We start from the raw sequence: 20094 nt of genomic DNA on the forward strand, positions 1-20094 counted from the left end.
ATTTTGAACTTATTTTTGTGTATGGTATAAGAAAGCAGTCCAGTTTCATTCTTTTGCATGTGGCTGTCCAGTTTTTCCAATACCATTTGAAGAGACTGTCTTTTTCCCATTGGATATTCTTTCTTGCTTTGTTGAAGATCAATTGACCATATACTTAGTTCATTTCTGAGTTTTCTGTTTCATTGACCTATATGTCTGTTTTTGTGCCAGTACCATATTGTTTTGATCACTATAGCTTTGCAATATAATTTGAAGTTCAGAATTGTAATGCTTCCAGCTTCGCTTTTCTTTTTCAAGGTTGCTTTGACTCTCAGGGTCTTTGTGGTGCCATCTAAATTATAGTATTATCTGTTCTACTTTTCACAGAATACTATTGGTATTTTGATAGGCATTGCATTAAGTGTGTAGACTGTTTTGGTTGGTATAGATATTTTAATAGTATTTGTTCTTCCAATCCACGAGCAGGGAATGTCTCCCATTTGTTTGTATCATCTACAGTTTCTCCCCCCAGTGTTTTATAAGTTTTCAGAGTACCTGTTGTTTGACTCTTTGGTCAGATTTATTCCTAGGTATCTTATGGTTTTTGGTGCAACTGTAAATTGGATCATTTCCTTAATTTATCTTTCTACTGCTTCATTATTACTGTATAGAAATGCAATAGATTTCTGTACATTCATTTTGTATCCCACAACATTACTCAATTGTGTGTCAGTTCTAGCAATTTTTGATGAAGTTTTGGGTTTTCTATATAGAGTATCATGTCATCTGCAAACAGTGAACGTTTGACTTGTTCCTTGCCAATGTGGATGCCTTTTAGTTCTTTGTGTTGTCTGATTGCTGAGGCTAGACCTTCCAGTACTGTGTTAAATAACAAGTGGTGAGAGCAGACATTCCTGTCTTATTTCTGACCATAGAGGAAAATTCTTAGTTTTTCTCCATTGAGGATGATATTAAACTGTGGGTTTTTCACATATGACCTTTATTATGTTGTGCTATGTTCCCTCTATCCCTACTTTGTTTTTGTTTTTTTTTTTTTGATCATCAATTGATGTTGTACTTTGTCAAATGTTTTTTATGTATCTATTGAAAGGATCATATTATTCTCATCCTTTCTTTTATTAATGCAGTGTATCACGTTCATTTGCAAATACTGAACCACCTTTGCATCTCAGGAATAAATCCCACTTGATCGTAGTGAATGATTTTTTTTTGGTCTGTATTGTTGAATTTTGTTTGTTAGTATTTTACTGAGAATTTTTGAATCCATGTTCATCAGAGATCCTGGCCTATAGTTTTCTTTTCCAGTGGAGTCTTTATCTGGTTTGGGTATCAGGGTAATGCTGGCCTCATAGAATGAGTTTGGAAGTTTTCCTTCCTTCTCTATTTTTTGGAATAGTTTGAGAAGAATGGGGACTATCTCTTCTTTAAATTTTGGTAGAATTTGTGAAGCCAGCTCATCCTGGGTTTTGTTTGTTGGGAGTTTTTGATTATTGATTTTTTTTTTTGGCTGGTTATTGGTCTGTTCAAGTTTTCTATTTCTTCCCGTTTCACTTTTGGTAGTTTATGTGTTTCTAGGAATTTATCCATTTCTTCCAGGTTGTCCAATTTGTTGACTGATAGTTTTTCATAATATTCTCTTATAACTGTACTTCTGTGGTATTGGTTGTTAGTTCTCTCTTATTTGTGATTTTATTTATTTGAGTCCTTTCTCTTTTCTTTTTGATATGTCTGACTACGAGTATATCTGTTTTTGTAATTTTTTCAAAGAACCAGCTCCTGGTTTCATTGATCTATTTTTTAAAAATTTCTATATCATTTATTTCTGCTCTAATCCTTATTATTTCCTTCTTTCTGCTGACTTTAGGCTTTGTTCTTTTTCTCGCTCCTTTGAGTATAAGGTCATGTTGTTTGAGATTTTTCTTGCTTCTTAAGGTAGACCTGTATTGCTATATACCTCCCTATCAGGACCACTTTTGCTGTACCCCAAAGGTTTTGAACCATTGTGTTTTCATTTTCACTTGTTTCTATTTTTTTTTTTTTTTAATTTCTTCTTTGGTTTCCTGGTTGACCCATTCATTGTTTACTAGCATGTTGTTTAACCTCCATGTATTTGTGTTCTTTCCAGATTTTCTCTTGAGGTTGATCTCTAATTTCATAGCACTGTAGTCAGAAACAGTGCATGGTATGACTTCAACCTTTTTGTATTTGTTGAGGCCTGCTTTGTGAATGAATATGTGAGCTATTCTGGAGAATGCTTCATGTGCACTTGAAAAGAATGTGTATTGTGCTGTTTTAGGATGGAATGTTCTGACTAAATCTGTTAAGTCCATCTGGTCCAGTGTGTCATTCAAAGCCGATGTTTTCTTGTTTATTTTCTGTTTCGATGATCTGTCCATTGATGTAAGTTGGTCTTAAAGTCCCCTATGGTTATTGTTTTATGATCAATAAGTTCTTTTATGCTTGGTTGCCCCCATGTTGGGTGCATAAATATTTACAATTGTTACATTTTCTTTTTGGATTGTCCCCTTTATTATGATATAGTGCCTTCTTTATCTTTTGTTACAAAGGTAATAAATTATTGAAATATTTCTAAAAGAATTGCATTTTCCCACCTTCCAAATGACCACAAAAGTAAACTTTTAACCTTTTGTTATTTAGTACTCCTAGTTGACAGTAGAACCACAGGATCATTCATGTCACTACTTCACAAAGTAACAGATAAATGGATATTCTTTCTTTCCATTTTATCTGTTGGAAGATTATGGCATTAGGGAGAGTTAACGTGTATGACTTCAGACTGATTCACATCATATTACTTAAGTCAGCAGATATAAAACTTTTATGTCTGATCTTCCAATAGCATATTCCAGAAAACATCTCTCAAATAAAATTCAACCTATTAAATTGTTAAAAGATATAAATTAGGCACTGACATAAAGACAAACTGCAAAAGAGTGTAATGCTCAGCATTCCATTTTTATTTTCCAATGTGTAACAACAGTCAATAATTGTCTGTCATGTTTATCTAGCACAATTAAAATCCTTAATGCTACTAGTAAATTGCTAGATAAGCATTCCCTTGCCTTCTCTGCTAAGATCATTTTTGAGGGCAATTAACACCAAACAATCACAGGGGATGGAAAGACAGAAACATTTCATGCGTTTTAAGGCTAAATAAACTGTTGGCATCTTGTAGCAATTTATGCCTTCTGAAGAATGCGGGAATAAAACAAATGACTTCACAATTAGCGTGTTAAAACTTTTAGCAGTTCAACACTGAATTTGACACATGGAAAAATCGACCCCCTGACTTCTGATCATGTTTTATGTATCCCTTATCTATTCTGACCACTCTTCCAGGTTGAAATAAAAACAAAACACTAGCAGGCTTAAAGTGGCAACTGGAGGACGTACTGCTTTTGAGAGAATCCAACCACCCCTTTCATTTGAATTATGAATGCACAGATAAAGCAGCTTTCAACAACCTTCACAGTTACTATATTGTGTTGTTGAAAGGTGCACTGCTGATAAAAGAATTCATTTTAAAAGCACATTGAAAATATTGGTTGGTTCTGATTTACAGCTGTTTGAATAAACAACTCTGGCACTCTGTGTGAAACTTTTGGATTAATCTCAAAAGAAAACTCAAAAAATCTCTCCTACTTTAATGTATATTCTATGTACATGACTGTAATCAGGAATGAGAAAAATTAGCTAGAACTTTATTACTGTCCTCATGGGTTTAAAAATATTAAAAATATTGTTAAAAAATTCTCAAATAGAATATTCTTTTATAATTGCATATTGAGGACTGATAACTTAATTCAGGAAAACCAAATTCCTATTTATAGCCAAACTCTTCTCATCAAATGTTCTATCCAAATTCATATATTTAATGTATGAAAAGTTATGATCAACCTTGGGCAATCATAATTTTCATAGTGAGGTGTTCAGGAAAATGTAATTACAATGAAATGCTATTTTAATTTTATATTTATTGTTTTATGTACATATGAAGGCCTATCTCTTCATATCTGCTGGGTACTTAAAGATTTTCTCAGGAAGTTTCAGCATCAGTGTTCATGGCTATGGGGTTCTGTTGCTGTTATTATTCCAATACAGGAAGTTACCCGATGAGGAGACACATTCAGATTCACTTAAGTACAGCTATGTACAAGTTTATTACCAAGGCCATTTCTTATTGCCAACTCTAAAACCTCCCGTTGTATAATAAGGGATTTGGCTGTTCTTTGTCTTGATTCCTGGGAGGTAGCCTTCAAGTCCTAAAATTTCCTGACTCTTTCTTATTCATGGTGGCTTCTTGGACTACAGGTGAGTTTATGTTAAAAGAGATGCCTGAAGAGGGGGGGCTGGTCATACCACAAAGACACAACAAGTGTAAAGGGTTTGGGTTTTAAGCCATGTGATATCCACCCAATCTCTGGGTACAGGTTGGGGGAAAGATCATGTGCCCAATGAATCGATTAATCATGTCTACGTAATGAAGCCCCAGTAAAAACTCTGCATAGCAAAGCTCAGGTGAGCTTTCTGGCAGATAATACACACTGATATGTAGAGAGGGCCATGCCCTCGCAGACCTTGCCCATTTGTCTCTTATTTTGGTAGCTGTTTCTTCTTGTTCTTGTTCTTGTTCTTCTTGTTGTTTTGTTCTTTTTTTTTTTTTTTTAAGAGAGGGAGAGAGATTATCTTAAGCAGGTTCCATGCCCAGTGCAGAGCCCAATCAAGTGGGGCTTGGTCTCACAACCCTGAGATCGTGACCTGAGCCAAAATCAAGAGTCAGGTACTTAACTAACTGAGTCACCCAGTCACCCCTGGCTACTTCTGATTTGTATCCTTTTGCTATAATAAGACTCTAATTATAAGTCCATGGGGGTTATGGGAACTGACTTCCTGTGCAGCTGAAAATACTTGTACAACTTTGACTCCCCCAAAACCTAACTACTAACCATCTACTGTTGACCACAAGTCTTATGGAATACATAAGGAGCTGATTAACATGCATTTTGTATATTGTATATACTATATTCTGTTTTCTTAAAATAAAGTAAGCTGGATCAAAAGAAAACACTAAGAAAAGCTTAAGGGAGAGAAAATACACTTACAGTCCTGTACTATACTTACAGAAACAAATCTGTGTTCAAGTGAACCCACACAGTTAAAGTCGTGTTGCTCAAGTGTCAACTGTATGGTGGTTTCCTAAGTTCACTGAGGTGTTCCAGTAAACCTGAGGGGTGGCTGGAACCTCCAAATCTGTAGCCAGCATGTCAGTAGTAAGGGTGGCCTGGGGAGCCCTGAACTTGCCGCTGGTGTCTGAAGGGCCGAGCAGTCTGGTCGAAGACTGAGCCCCTAACTGGTGCCATTTGGCCCAACTCCAGGTAGTTAACGGCAGAGTTACACTTCACTTTCAGACATACCTTTTAATCTAAAAAGTAAATAAACTTATTTAACTAAGACCCTGTATCTACAGTTCACTTATTCAACAAAAATAAAGCCTTGGGAATAATTACATACATTAAAGCATTCATGGGCCTTCTCTCCAGATTTAACATTTATAATTTTAACTAATACCATATTAAAAACAAGACATCAGTACTAAAAAACTCACTTCAGGAATAAGGTTTTGTCAGCGATGTAATTGTATTTGCTGGAATGTTGAGACCATGAAGTAATGGGAAATAAATTCATTCTAAAACTTATTAGAGTGATTTATTTTTAACTTGATCCAATGTAGGACATTTTTCTTTCAATCAGTGAAAACCATATATTGTCTTAGAAGTATTTCCAAAGGATGATCTTTAAAGGTTAGTTTGCTGGATTCTTATAGGCATTAAGTATAATTTTAACAACAACAAAAAAGAATTCTGTGTTCAAGTTAGAAAATTACTGCATTTAAATTAAGTAGGTCTCTCTACCCTGGACTTTCCTTTTTTTGCTAATATGAACTGTGAATCTCTAGAATGATTTGGTTGGTGCATTCCTATACTGACTTTTTTCTATAGCATCTCCTGGACCAGTAAGAAACAGATCATTCAGATAGGTTGTAATTATAATGCATTAGACTTGGATTCATATGAGCCTGGTGGAGGGTATTAAGGAGGGCACATATTGTATGGAACACTGAGTGTTATATGTAAACAGTGAATCTTGGAACACTAAAATAAATAAATAAATAACCTTGGATTCATGTTTTAAGGTGTACAGAGTTTTAATATGTAAAAAGTAGGATTTTTCGTGTCCATTTCCAGATATGGAAAAAAATGCAAAAGTGGATAAACAAATAAAAAACTTCTAACTCTCCCAAAGTTAAGAAATTTTCTTTTTCTTAAATTATATTTACTTTAAAGTTCTAAGGCTCTAAAGGTCAAGCTAATGGCCAACGGAGGGGGAAACTGTTATGTGAATAAATACCTTGAGTTTTTTTTTTAAATGGCTATTTAAAAAGACCAAAAGAGGAATCAAGTTTCTTTTTATGCAAGTTAACCAAAATTTCCTATAAGAGATATAGTGAATTTTAATGCAGCTATTAAGAAATGGGATAAACATGGAAAGTAAATACAAGTAAAGATTTTTCTTCAACATTTAAATTTAAAATGCCCATAAATTTGTTTGTGTTTTCTTGGGTTGCTTCTTTAGCCCACAGATAGGGTTCATGCCTAACATATAATACCTTCTTCATGTACACATAAAAAATTCCTTATGCATAAGCCTTGTTCGCTAAATAACTATTTTGATGATGCTTTGAAGAAGAAAAAGACCTACATTGAAGGAATGAGACCTGTAAGGACCTATTTAGCAAGAAGCTTTCATTAAAGTTAAACTGTCCCTGCTTCCCTTCCCCCAGGGGATTCACTTAAAAACAAGTCCCCGAAACCAGCTCCAGGTAACAAAGCCCAGATACAAGGGTGGGTCAGGCCAGGTGGAGACATCCGATCAGTGGGGGGTTGCATACTGTCTCCCTAGCTACAAAAAAGTATGGGCCCCCGCCCTTTGGGAGCCTTTTTGGCGCCAATCCTAAACAAGGTGTAATAGGTTGGTTCAAATGTCTACTAGGGTAAATTGTAATTCAATTGGTCACCTAGCATCACTGTGGAGTTTCCTGTGTGTGTTACAATCCCATTGGCCACCTGTGTGTGGCCAGGCCTGACCGCATGGCCTTTGCCCTTAAAAGCTAGTCTGTGAAACAGAGAAGGGTTGCCCTCTCTTGTAAGAGATGCGTCCCCCAATGTTCGGTTAGATTCTTGATACTGGGCACGAAATAAAGCTTTGCTTGACCTTCGCTTTAATCAGTCTCGCTCCTTTAATCACGGACCCATAATTGGGGCATAACAAGACCAGACTACTGGGTTATGGAACTTTAATACTATTTTAGATTTGCAGGGTTTTACTACTACAATAAGAATCTATATGTGGATTCACACAGGTCATTTAGTATCTTTATGAATTATGAACCTTGTAACATAATGTAAAGAATGAATAATTCTATGGTTAAATCAACAAAATTGCCGCAGATATCGGATTAGATTACCACTCTGTAATCATTTCGCTGAAAATTAGTGTTATGACTTCTCTAAAGAATTCGGGGGGATTAGGAGCCACAGGCCTATAGAAAGGATGTGAAATAAAATACAATGGCAAAAGTTGTTGATTAAGGTGAAGATCAAAATTCTTTTTTTTAATTGTTACAGATAATGAACTATTTTTAGCAGTTAAATTTACTTTAAGCCACAGAGCACTTTCTTTCTAAAAAGCTGAAAAGAAAGTCCAGTACATTTATGGGATTTATTGGAAGCTATGTTTGACAGCCTGGCCTGAGGGGCTCCGTGGAGCCCAGTTTGAAAACCATGTTATTAAGTAATAGATGAGTTGAGGTCTCCAGGACATGGAGCACACAGAATTAAATAATAACGCCAGATGTTTTTCTGTCACACACAACAGGAATGGTAGCTGCAGGAAATGTTCCAATGAAAGTCTCTCCCTCATCACCTCTACAGTCCTCCTTCAGGGAGCCTGTTGGAGAATAATGCTGGTCTCCATACCTTATTTAAATTTGACCCTAGGCTACTGCTTTCTTTTTGTACTCAGTATCCACAGTGGCCCCTTCCTTCTTTCCCTGGCTCTTTAAACTTGCAACGATTACCTCAGGAAAAGTCTGTCCCTCAAACCCTGCCTCTCTTTTACATTTAAAAAGAAAAAAAAGATCTCAGTTGTGAATGATAACTGCAAAAGTCATGCTAGCTGTACCGGTGCTGTCAAATGCAAGATTCTGAAATGAATTAGACATTAAACAAAAACGACCAACTAAAAAAGGTTTTCATAGAACTTAGCACTCCCTTTCAGCTTGTTTACAAGACTCTATTTATTGCCTTTTCTGCCTGGTTTAATTAAACATGCTCTTCCTCAAATACCACCATCCACGATGATAAGAAAAAGTTTCTCATTCAATTTTGTTTCTAATTAGCCTCTAATATTAAACTTATATAACCTTCTATAGAATCCTATTACAAAAGTAATGCATTCTAGTTATACTATGGTTGAGTGGTTATGTAGGTTATCCTCAGAATCTACTCTCCCCATATTCATACTTATTTTTATCAGATGTACCCTGAATTCCACACAATGTCTTAAAAGTACATGCTCTTGAACTAAAATCTATTTGTAAGTTGAGTACTGGTAATCATTAAATTGCCAATATCCTTTATACAGAGAGCCCTGTAGACTCGTTCAGTTTGAGAATCATACCTAAATAGACATTCACCTTATGAAGACCCATCCTTGTAAATTAAAAAAAAAAAAAATTCCCAATGTTCTTTTCCTAATAACTGGTAATCAAGTGAACAAGTGAACTATGACATGGGAGGTATTGATTATTTTGCCTAAGTCAGCATATTGTGCTTCTGTAGGGGGTGATCTCCACACGCCTTTCCTACAAAGATTTAAGTTCACATTCCTACCAAAACCTGTGAGGATATGCACAATCCGGAAAAGTAATCCTTAAACTTTAAATGTGTGTGGTACCTGGCTGGTTCAGTTCTTAGAGCGTGTAAGTCTTGATCTCAGCATTGTGAGTTCAAGACCCATGATGGGTATTCAGCTTACTTATGAATGAATGAATGAATGAATGAATGCAAATTTTTAAAACGTGCAATAAAGCTTCCTGGGGATCTTGTCAAAATGCAGATTCTGACTCAGTAGGGGTCTGTAACTTGGGTTGAATTTTCACATTTCCAATGGTTTCCCTGTGAGGTCGATGCTGCTGGTCTGTAGACCACTTGTGTCTTTACTTGTGCAGAGAACTTTTGGATCACAGAGCCTAAAGTATTTGCTAGCTGAAGATTTAGGAAAACATCTGGTGATAAGATGGCCACCAAATTTGACCTTTTATCAGCTTTTCCTCTCATTTTCATGCCAGAAAACATGCCCAGAGGTGGAGACTTAACATACAAATGAAACCTCTGACGTATGAAGAACCATGTTCTGTCAACTGCACCGCGTGCCCACTTGCCTGGGAGCCCCAGCCCCTCCGTGCTTAAGTATGACCCCTTTCCCACCTCAGCCCCTTTAAAACATTCCCTGGCTGTCGTTCTGAGAGCCAGTCTGACACTTTTGTTGAGACGGTGTCTCCCTTTTCCTGCAGGCGCTGCCCCAATAAAGCCTTGCCTGTGCCTTCAAATTTGGGGTCCAGCCTTGTTTCTCCTGTCGCTGGGTCCGAGAACCTGAGCCCAGTAACAGGTATACCATCTTTCATACAAAGTTTACCACTATAAAGAATTCCAGACATAACAGAACTGTGCCTTAAGGAGAAGACATTAAAATAATGGTGACCACATGGGAAATGGCCTAAAATAAGAGAATTAAACTGGTGAAACTCCAACTGTTTTATCAGTATAATAACTGATAATATGATCCACAGAGGGGCAGCACAGATAAAATAGAAACGCCCTAAGGCCACTATTGAACAGGGAAGAGTTGCGTCTTTGCACTGCATACACGTGGGGATCAATTCTATGTTTAATCTGAAAGCAGAAAGAGACTATTTTGTGAAAGCCTCTTTTTCCACCATCCATTTGGAAAGCCAGTTTGGCTGAGAGAAGGCAGTGGTCACTGAGATTGTAATGTAGAGTGCGCCTAGCGTAGAACACCAAAGTTAGAGTCTCCCACCAACACCATCAGAACTGATAGAACATATACAAGCAAAGAAGCAATTTCCAAAGAAATCAGGCCACAGAGATTCAATTTCCTTGGATGTCACTTTGAATAAATGTATTGGTAAACACTAAAATATCCTACCGGACATCTACCATAGATTAGATTTAATGAGAAAGAATTGATGCTGGACAGACACAAGGAACCAAGTGGAGTTACTCACTTAGTTAAGGGTCTTAGATCTTTCCACGACCCCCACGTAGCTCAGTGCTATCAGGAATCTATCTTTTGTGCTTTTGTTTTAGAGTACAGTACTGTCTTCTTCATGCTTTGAGTCAACAATCCTATGGTATTAAGTTTACTGCCTTTGTTCAGTTTTTATTATTTTTGTACTTTGACTTTTGTTAAGTGATTAAACATCTTTATGAGAGTCACGGGATATTTTTAAGGGTTGTTTTTTTTTTTTTTTCCCTAAAAATAAGATTGACTGTTAAGTGGCTTACTGACACTCTCCTGCATCTAATTAACAGATCAGGATAAAAGTGAGAATATACAAAAGTCATTCTGAAAACTCAAAGGTTATGTTACAAATGATTATCTTGGTGATTCACTAGGCATAACAATTTAAAATGTGAGCAAACTCTTATAAGCTTTATTCTAGGAGAAACATATTTTTTTTTTAAGGAGAAACATATTTTTAAAAGTGATCTTCAATTTTACATTTTAATGACTAATTATGATCTTCTACATTATCATATATCTCAGAATGGCACATGCATTTACATTTTTCCTGGTCTCTAGTCTATAGCACTGATATTATTGATACAGAAATAAAATATTCAGTTACCCTTGTACCTGTTTCTCAAAGCACACCGATTATAAATATCAAATTCTTTTTTCTTTTGTAGTTATTGTTCTAAATGCATTGACTATCTTTAAGTTAGGAATGCAGTAAACTAAATATATTAATCTGAAAATACTTATATCTAGAGCTTCAATATAATGGAGTCTCTAGGGCTAGTTTTACTAGACTTTGATAAAAGAGTAATTATGAGATAAGGTGAAAAAAGGGAAATGAATTTTGGAAATTTCTTTGCGGGGGGAGGTTTAAGAGATTCCAATAAATGTGTCACCGATGGTACTTTGACGGTTTATAAATAAAGATGGTCCTATCAGTTCATGTTGTTTTCTGAACCGTATAATAAAACCGGAGGAGCACCGTTCCAATAGCAGAAGCTATTCCAGCAAGGTTCGAAGGTAACTGCTATGTCCCTCTCTCCTAGCAACGTAGCTCATCCTTCCGAGGTCACCTCCACGAAGAAGGTAGGAGGACCACTGCCCAATGTTTGCAAATATATGGCATCTATGATTCAGGCTGACCTAATCTCAGTCCAATACAAAAAGACAGATGTATTAAAATAAAAGAATAATGGAAAATATTGCTTAAGGACTACCATATTAAGATTTAGAACAAAGTGTTTACAACATACTCTGATCAAAGATGGCCACTCTTCACAAACATCTGGCAATTTAATTATTATCACTGTGTTTGGTTTAGAAAACTAAAGTGGGCACAGTTAACTAAGAGTATGTACATTTTTTTTTTCTTTTCTTCTCCCCACCACTTTTTTTTTTTTTTTTTTTTTTTGCTAATCTTAACACAATGAGGAATAAACAAGAGATACTTGACTTCTCACCAGTTATAACTTTCAGTCTTTCTTCTCTGCCACTTAGCGACATTTCAGGCATATTTCAAATCTTGCCGGTTTGGTTATTAGAAGACCGTCTAGTTCGTAACTTTATTTGCAGATTAAATTCAAACGTCCTCTCCTCCTCCCTCTCTTGTGGTCTTATTGGGCCTATCTGACAGACTCTTCATCTGTACCAAGGGAAGTTTCTTGCACCATTTTTGTCTGCCCATAAGGCTTTCTTGCCACCAACTCTGGGATTTAGTTGCCAACTTTTGGACAAGACAAATGTCCCTGTGTGTCCTATCTGGTGCCCCCAAAATGTTCCATTTAGAGCACAATCTGTAAACCTTCACTTCCCTCCGTTCTGACCCATGTTCATTTAACCTCCACCCCCAGAGAAAGCAAACATGTAACAGTTATGAAAAATTGGATTACCATGGCTGTTACATCTGGACGTTTCCACGAGCCTGCCATTTTGGTCGTAGCATGCCATTGCTTGGTAACGATATCCTTGACCACATTCCTTGGTATCTCCTTGTGTTTTCACTCCCAGCAACACTTCCACTTTCCCCTCTGGTAAAATGCAGTCTGACCAGTTCCCCACAGGCTGTGCGTTATACTTGTCACAAGGACAATACTGAGTCTCAATCAACGGGTACAACTGAGAATTTTTACATTTTTCCTTCTTTTTACTTTTTCCTGTGGAGAAATTTAAGTTGGAAAATATCGTTACTCATTTCAAGCATCCCTAATTTTCTTCCTTTCCTAAACTTCCTTTCTCCATTTTTAACCATATTCAACAGTAGCTTACAAATAAATGCTATTTTCTCACTCCACAGTGCTTTCTCTGGAGGCTCTTATTAATACTGGGTGCCTTGCAATAGTGAAATTTTTCTTATTTTCTCATTTTAAAATCACCATTTTGCAAAAGGTGTTCACTGTTGTGCTGCATTTTACACTCTTTGAATGATTAAAATCCTTTTAAATGATCATGGGCTTTCACTGATTAGGGGAGTTTAAGGTAATTGCATAAATCTCTCCTTTATAACATGTGCAAAAATATGAAAGAGAGAGAGAGTCGCTGTACTGGACTGTACAGCTTTCTGTTTATTCTGAATAGATGGCATGGTTATATAGGATTATAATTCAGAAAATGAGATTTTTATATTTACTTTTCTGATTATGAGTTTGCATCTTTCATTATTTCTGAAGAGTCATCATTTTGACATACTTGGTGATTAGTGTAGTAAATAATATCCACAGCAAAGATATTGAGTGTCAGAAGAATGTGCTAGGAATGGTCTGTATGTAAATATAAATAAATTCCCTTTTAAAATAAAAAATGAACAGTAATATGTGCTTGAAAATTAAAATATCATTATTTTAATCACATTTCTATTATGTTATATTATATATATCATACTATTAGTTATATCACACACAATTAATTGCATATGTTTTACATATATTTATTTCTAACTTTCAGAACGTGCCTTATATAGTCTTCAACAGACTTCATTATGACGGGTGGTTCATTGTATAACTTTTAAATTCTGAATAGTCTACTGGCTATTTTTTTTTTCTTTTAGCTTTCTTTTTGCCACTGACAATATTTTTGAATGCACCAGGTTTAGCTCAGTACGATAGCTCCTTTTCTTGCTCATTATATCGCCACTTTTTGTCACTGTGACTGCCTTTTAAAATGCAGTTTTCAGATACAAAATTAGTGTCATACTCCTCTTCTGGGCTATGAAAAATAATCTGAGGCTGTGACAGTGAGAATGGGTTAAGAAAATGAAGTGGCAACATTTCCTTTTATTCTCCAAACACCTCCCAGTCTGTAGGCAATCTGCCAGAAGTGTATGCTTAAACCAAAAAAGTAATCTACCTATTGTATGGGGAGCCAGCTCAATTTTCAGGGTTACTTTTCCTTTCTACTAAAAGTACATAGCACGTCTGTCACTGCCAACTTACATGAAAATACACACGCGAATCCACTGGCATAGTATCAGTACACCAGCAATAAGGCATATCTATATATTTTCCAAATACATTGTCAGAACTCTGTTGGTCTAACTTTTAACATGTTTTCTAAGTTGACAGTATTGGCTTTCGCATCGCAATTATTCTTACCAACAATAGTGCGCTTTCTGGTCCTAACTGCACCACAGTCTCCATTGCAAGAAGAAAACTTGGACCAGCTGGTAAACTGACAGTCATCTTGGCAGGGGATCTGGCAGGCCTGGGTGAGGGCTGGCACGGGGCCTGCATACCAAAGGCATTCATGGATGCCAGCCTGTCCTCCATCTTGCTTTCGACAAGTTATAGCTAAAGGAAAAGCATATAGAGCTGTTTAAAACAAATTTGAATGTCTATAATTATTCCACAATTTCGGAATTAACCAACATTTTCTTACGCAGCCAGAGGAATCCTCTTTTAATTCTTTATTTACAGCAGAAACCTGGGAGGAGTGTTACTAATAATCATAGTAGTCATTAAATTGATCCTGTAGGTTTTTTAAAATAACGGATAACCCTCAGTGATTTTTGTGACACAGAAAAGCGTGCGCACGTGCGCGCGCGCGCACACACACACACGGCATTTAGCCATTTTTATTACATGTTATTAAGGATTTCAAGTCCTTATTTAGAAATTAATTATTTAAGAGACAACATATGGGTTCTGATAATAGTTTATGTGGAACAAAGACTATTCATAGAGGTTCTGGGAGACACCACATTCCTCTAATAATATTTATACATCATTGGCTGCTCCAGGATTTCTATATAGAGGGATCTTAGTGGCAACAAACTGGAAGGTTTGGGTGAGGAGGGGATGCTTATGGAATCCATCTTGTAGCTGCATTTGCTTGGAAAGCATGTTATTTTACATTGGAAGCTTGTTGGGATGGCTGTGGAGTGGTTAATGGGGAGGGGGGACTGTGTCCAAGTCCCCCATTCACCTCTGTCTACAAGTTCTTCACAAGCACAAATATCAACCATGAATTTAAAAATAAAAACAAAAATTTTAGCCAACTTTATTATATCATAACTGACATTTCCCCAATTACATATGAGCCCTAAAAAATGGTCAAGTAATTTTAATTTTTATATATGTGTGTGTATGTGTGTGTGTGTGTGTGTGTGTGTATACATATATATAAATGTGGAAGACAATATCTTGGGGGAGCTCATATATATATATATATATACATATATATATTTATTGCTTATTGAACGCAGTCATAAAATTGCTTTAAGGTATCATGTCTCAAAGAAAAAGAGCAAGTGCTGTTTTAAAGTCCCCTTTCCCTGCAATTTTCTCCCATGGTTTTAAAAATAACTTATTCATTTCTTGAGAAAGAAGATGAAACATTTAGACCTTGGTCCTAAAAGTGTCTTCCTTGAACTAGCTTCCACGGCCCCAGGCACACTAATTTACGTGGCCCATTCAGGTTTATGGCTTAGGCTGGAACTTGATCTCCTTCCTGCTCAGGATTCTATTCATCATGAAACTAAGTGAAGGAGCCTGACATTTTGAGCCTAAGTTATAGTTAGGGCACCCGGGGGCCCAGGTTAGACAACACTCTCCAGATTAACACCCAGCAGCAGGGCTGTGTGACGGGGTGTCTAAGAGGATGTAACAGTTTTCGCAAGGGAAGACTTTCTCTGTGTAGGTGAATACAGCTTGTCACAGCTGGTGCAGGAAAAGTTACCTAATTGTGCAAAGGTAGGTCAGTATTCATCTAGTTTTGAGCTAAAGATACTCTTCATTTAAGGTGCACAACACTGAAAGGGCCAATTTGTATGAAGAGGAGACGGGGCTCCCTGAATTTTGAATATATGAAAACCCGGTAGAGTGAACAGTGGTGGCAGTTATGAAAGTTTCGTGACGGGAGACAGCAACAAGTGCCCTGAAGAGATGCTCACCACCCAGGAGAGGACCTGTCTGCAGCACTGTGTTTATCCTGCTGGTCTAGTCGCAGTTCTCAAAGCAGGCCGTGGATTACCATCACCTGGGGAGCTTCTGCGAGATGTCCGTCCCCTTGCCCAACTCAAACATTCTGATTTATGGGTTGAGGACAGGGTCCTGGGCGTCAGCATCTTTTTAAAAGCTCCTCGGTGATTCAAATGCGCAGCAGTGGATTCAGACCACTGCTCTGGCCAGTGATGTTTTTTCACTCACAACAGAAACACCTGGAATACTGTGAAAGTGGAAGATTCTTGGATCCACTCCAGAACTCCTGAATGAGATTTCCGTGGGTGGAGTCAGAGACTATGTGTCTCCCCTCCCCCACCCCACACACCCCAAGCTGCTCAGATGTTCCTTATGCACATTTAAGTTTGAGACCCATTCACTTGAGTAGTCAAGGCACCGGGAAGGGTCTGGCTGAGAGACGGGACTAAGAGCGAAAAGTGCCTTGGTAGTCAACCACCCTGGCAGTGCGCCAAAGTTGGGAAACAATGCCGAGCACGTGCAGATGAACTAAGGGAGCTCTAAAAGTGGGACTCAAGGGGACTTGCTCAGCAGTCAACCAAGGGAGCATCGACATAGCTTGGGAGGATGTTATCCATGGATCAGTACTGGAGTGGGTGCTAATGATGTGGTTTTGCAGTCTGCTGCCACATGGACGCAGAGCGTTTTCCTTAAACACCGTGAATTTAGTAATTTCTGATGGTTCAACTCTGTAAATTTAGTAATCTCTGATGGTTTGTGAGCCGAGCTGTCCCAAGGAAGCTCGAGAGGAAAGACCAACAAAAAGGGAGATATTACATGATTTGTTTCTTGGGATATGTAGGAATCTGAAGAATGATTAATTTGGAGAATAAGAGATTTGACTATATCAGAACTCTAGGCTGTGAAGAGGGTCCCACTGTTTATAATAAAAGAAAATTACAAAAATTACAAAACTAAATTTGGGTTCTTTGAAATAAGACTACTTTTATCTACTCATCCAATCTGACTCCCTGAAACAGAGAACTGAATAGAAATCTTTTGAGAAACTAAATGAAATTGCCTTGGGTTCTCCATTAAGGCTCACTTTCTAAGGTTCTCTCACAAGTTTTGTTTCAGAATTGCTCTCTCCTCACATTACGTGACGCCAAAAAACCAAGATAAAAGGAAACCACTAACAACACAGTTCCAGAAACAAGCTAGCTTATTTTGTGCAGATCTGTATTATTTGCATAAATGTGAAGCCCTCTTCCCTGTATGTATACCTTAAGTATTTCAATTAGTGGAAAAGAAAAAAAAATGGAAATTTCCCATATCTGTTCTCAGAAACCCACGCAGCATTCTGCTGCCCTTATCTAAGATTTTAGACAGTGCACTTTGAATGAATTACTCATGTAATGTTATCTAAACACATAACAACAGCAATATTTGCACAATATATTAAAAATTTATCATACATCTCAACTTGTTTCTGTTCTGACTTAGAGGAAACACAACAATTCAAGCACAGAAATGCAATCTGAAATGAACTTCCTGCTCTTAGGGTGAGGAAAATATAAATGCTTGAAAAGGAAACCATCTGGTCTCTCAACTTTATAAACCCTAAATGTCACCTCTAAGATACTGAAAACAGGGTGGTTTTAACTGTAGAAAAGATGCATTAGACAAAGCATGGTTTCCTAGCACACCATAGAGCTGCATACACCCAGACAGCTGTCTCTGTATTTTCAGGTGGAGGGTGTGTGATGATTATGCAAGTTCTCCTTTGGGCAGAGGTCTTATGCGCAAGATGGGCCAAAACCCATGCTGTCCGTCTGCTTCATTCACCATGAAATCATCTTAGTGAGGTCAGCAAATATCTGAAGAATTATTTTAAGGCAAAATTCTTTAACTCTACGTTGATTATATCCTGTTTGTTTATAATCTTATTTTACTGACATGAGGCACAGCAATTTTTATTTCTGTGTCACGGACGGGCTGCTTCCAGCAGACTCAAAGCCTGAGGGACACCCATGTGGCTGCCTTGTGGGTTATGTCTGAATTAGGCAAGGCACACTGGGCCTATCAACATTGAGGGAATGGCGGTAAGGTAAGTAAGAGAGCAGGTGTCCTGAACAAATAAATGCTCTGGAAAAGGGAGGTAGAACTGTTAGATTAAGAGTGACTCAACAAGTATTCTAACCAAACGCAGTGCAGAGACCTTTATGAACTCTGGTTTGAACAAACTAACTGTGGACATTTTTGACACGATGGGGCAAAATAAGACATGGTATGAATAAAGATGTATTCAAGAATTACTGTTAATCGTGTCTAGTGTTAGAGTAATACTACTGTTACATTTGAAACAATAAAGTATTTATGGACGATAGATATCTTATCGGGGAATTGCTTTAAAAGATTCCAGCAAAATCTTTGTAAGAGTGTGAGGAGTGGCAGATGACCAAGAATGGCAACCTGCTAAAGACTGTCGAAGCCGTGGAAAGGAAGACCATGCTACCAGTGCTCATTACATTAGTCTTCTTATTTCCGTGTCTCTTTGAAGCTTCCCATAGATTTAAATAAAAAAATTAATCAGTTGAATAAGTAAAGTCAATTTTAGAATGTTTTCACGTAGGTTGAATTTTGAGCTATGTTTTAAAGAGGAGCATAATCAAGGTTCCAGGAATGAAAGGGAATAGATAACATTGGTTTGAGCTAAAAGGACACGGGTATCTGTGTTATGCACATATGACTATGTAAATGGAACGTTACCGACGCAGCCCTGAAGTAAATCTAATAGAATTCCAAATGCAGTTGCTCATCTTCATTTTCTTGAAGAGGAATGAAACTCCCTTATTATTCAGGATGCACAAAAGAAGAAGGAGTTCTCTCGGTCTGCAGATTACCCTTCAGCATGCAAGACCATGTCATTTCGTTTGAATAATCAGTGAAATAAATGACTAGATCTAAAATGTGCACATAGAAGTTCATTACAGGAAACCGAAGAAGATGAATGCCCCGATGCAGTGAAAGCTGCTGGATTGTATATAAACAAAGGGTTCAAGGAGCTCTGAGACATTATTTATTAAGCTGAGTAATATTAACACGGTTTACCTCACAGCAACAGCGTCTGGGTATGTGTTCGGCGGACTGAATGCTTGGAGGAGTGATTTTTTTCCTATGATGTTAATGAAAAAAATGGCAAAAGTGAGAACGAATCATGTAGAAATGAAGAAGAAAAAGCTTAATGTGAGTGAAAGCTAGTTACCAAGAGACCTAATTGTGCTTAGAAATAAGACCCAACCCATAAATAATGCAAGAGGGCCCCAGTTGTTTACCAGGCAGACGTAATGATCCCGGGCCTGCTCTGTGTGGAAGAGATTTTCACTGACAAGTTTGCCAGATGACTTTCTAATTACAACTTGTGAGTGTAGCTCTGGCAGAATGGAAAGAAATGTACTTTTCTTTTATTGATCCTAAAAGTTACCGATGATTCCCCAGTTTCATTGAAGCTGATAATATATGTGAATCTATGTGAAGATCCTTGGATGAGGATGTACTAGGAAGTAATAATCAACTCCCAGTGGAGTAGCTCAGACGAGCGACCAGAGAAGGGCTACCTGACTGCATCACTGAGAAACCAACCTGGACACAGCACAGTGTCAAGCTTATTTTATGAGCTATTTCAAAAATAGCACATTCTAATAATAATATCATGACAGGGCCCTCGCAGAGATACAAAACAAGACCAAAATCTCCCGATCACCTAGGATGCTCATATTCACAGGCAATTAGAGCGAACCATTTATATTTAGAAATCATTCTGAAGTTTTTTAAAAAAATAGCTTTGTAACTAAAAAGGGGCATTGTAAATGTATAAAAATATTGGGTGGTAACTAATAGGTATACCATCCAAAAAGGGTTTTAAAATCATGTCTCTGCAAGGGGCACCTGGGTGGCTCAGTGGGTTAAAGCCTCTGCCTTCAGTTCAGGTCATGATCCCAGGGTCCTGGGATTGAGCCCTGTATCTGGCTCTCTACTCAGCAGGGAGTCTGCTTCCTCCTCTCTCTTTGTCTGCTTCTCTGCCTACTTGTGATCTCTGTCTGTCAAATAAATAAATAAAATCTTTAAAAAAAAAATCATGTCTCTGCAAAATTTCTTCAAAGCAAGTACCTTTGCTCTTTGAGTTATGCTGAGTGTAGCTCTTTCCTACCTCATTCTTTTCCCACTTTCATTCTTTTCCTTCTCATTGCAGAGTAATCTCTGAAAATCAACACATTCGTGTGAATGACAGAGAGAAGTTAAC

The 20094-nt window shown here is 37.3% G+C and overlaps 1 protein-coding gene across 1 annotated transcript in view; it reads right to left on the bottom strand.

Annotated features, from left to right (window-relative positions):
* Positions 1-20094, bottom strand: part of THSD7A (thrombospondin type 1 domain containing 7A) — a 434994-nt gene that overhangs the window by 41498 nt on the left and 373402 nt on the right. The window contains exons 12-13 of the mRNA XM_080817988.1: positions 13989-14183; positions 12291-12554 (exon numbers count right to left, since the gene is read on the bottom strand). Coding sequence (XP_080674114.1) covers positions 12291-12554; positions 13989-14183 — 459 coding nt within the window. The remainder of the gene's footprint in view (positions 1-12290; positions 12555-13988; positions 14184-20094) is intronic.

This window comes from Martes martes, assembly GCF_963455335.1.
Source record: "Martes martes genome assembly, chromosome: 11".
NCBI lineage: Eukaryota > Metazoa > Chordata > Mammalia > Carnivora > Mustelidae > Martes > Martes martes.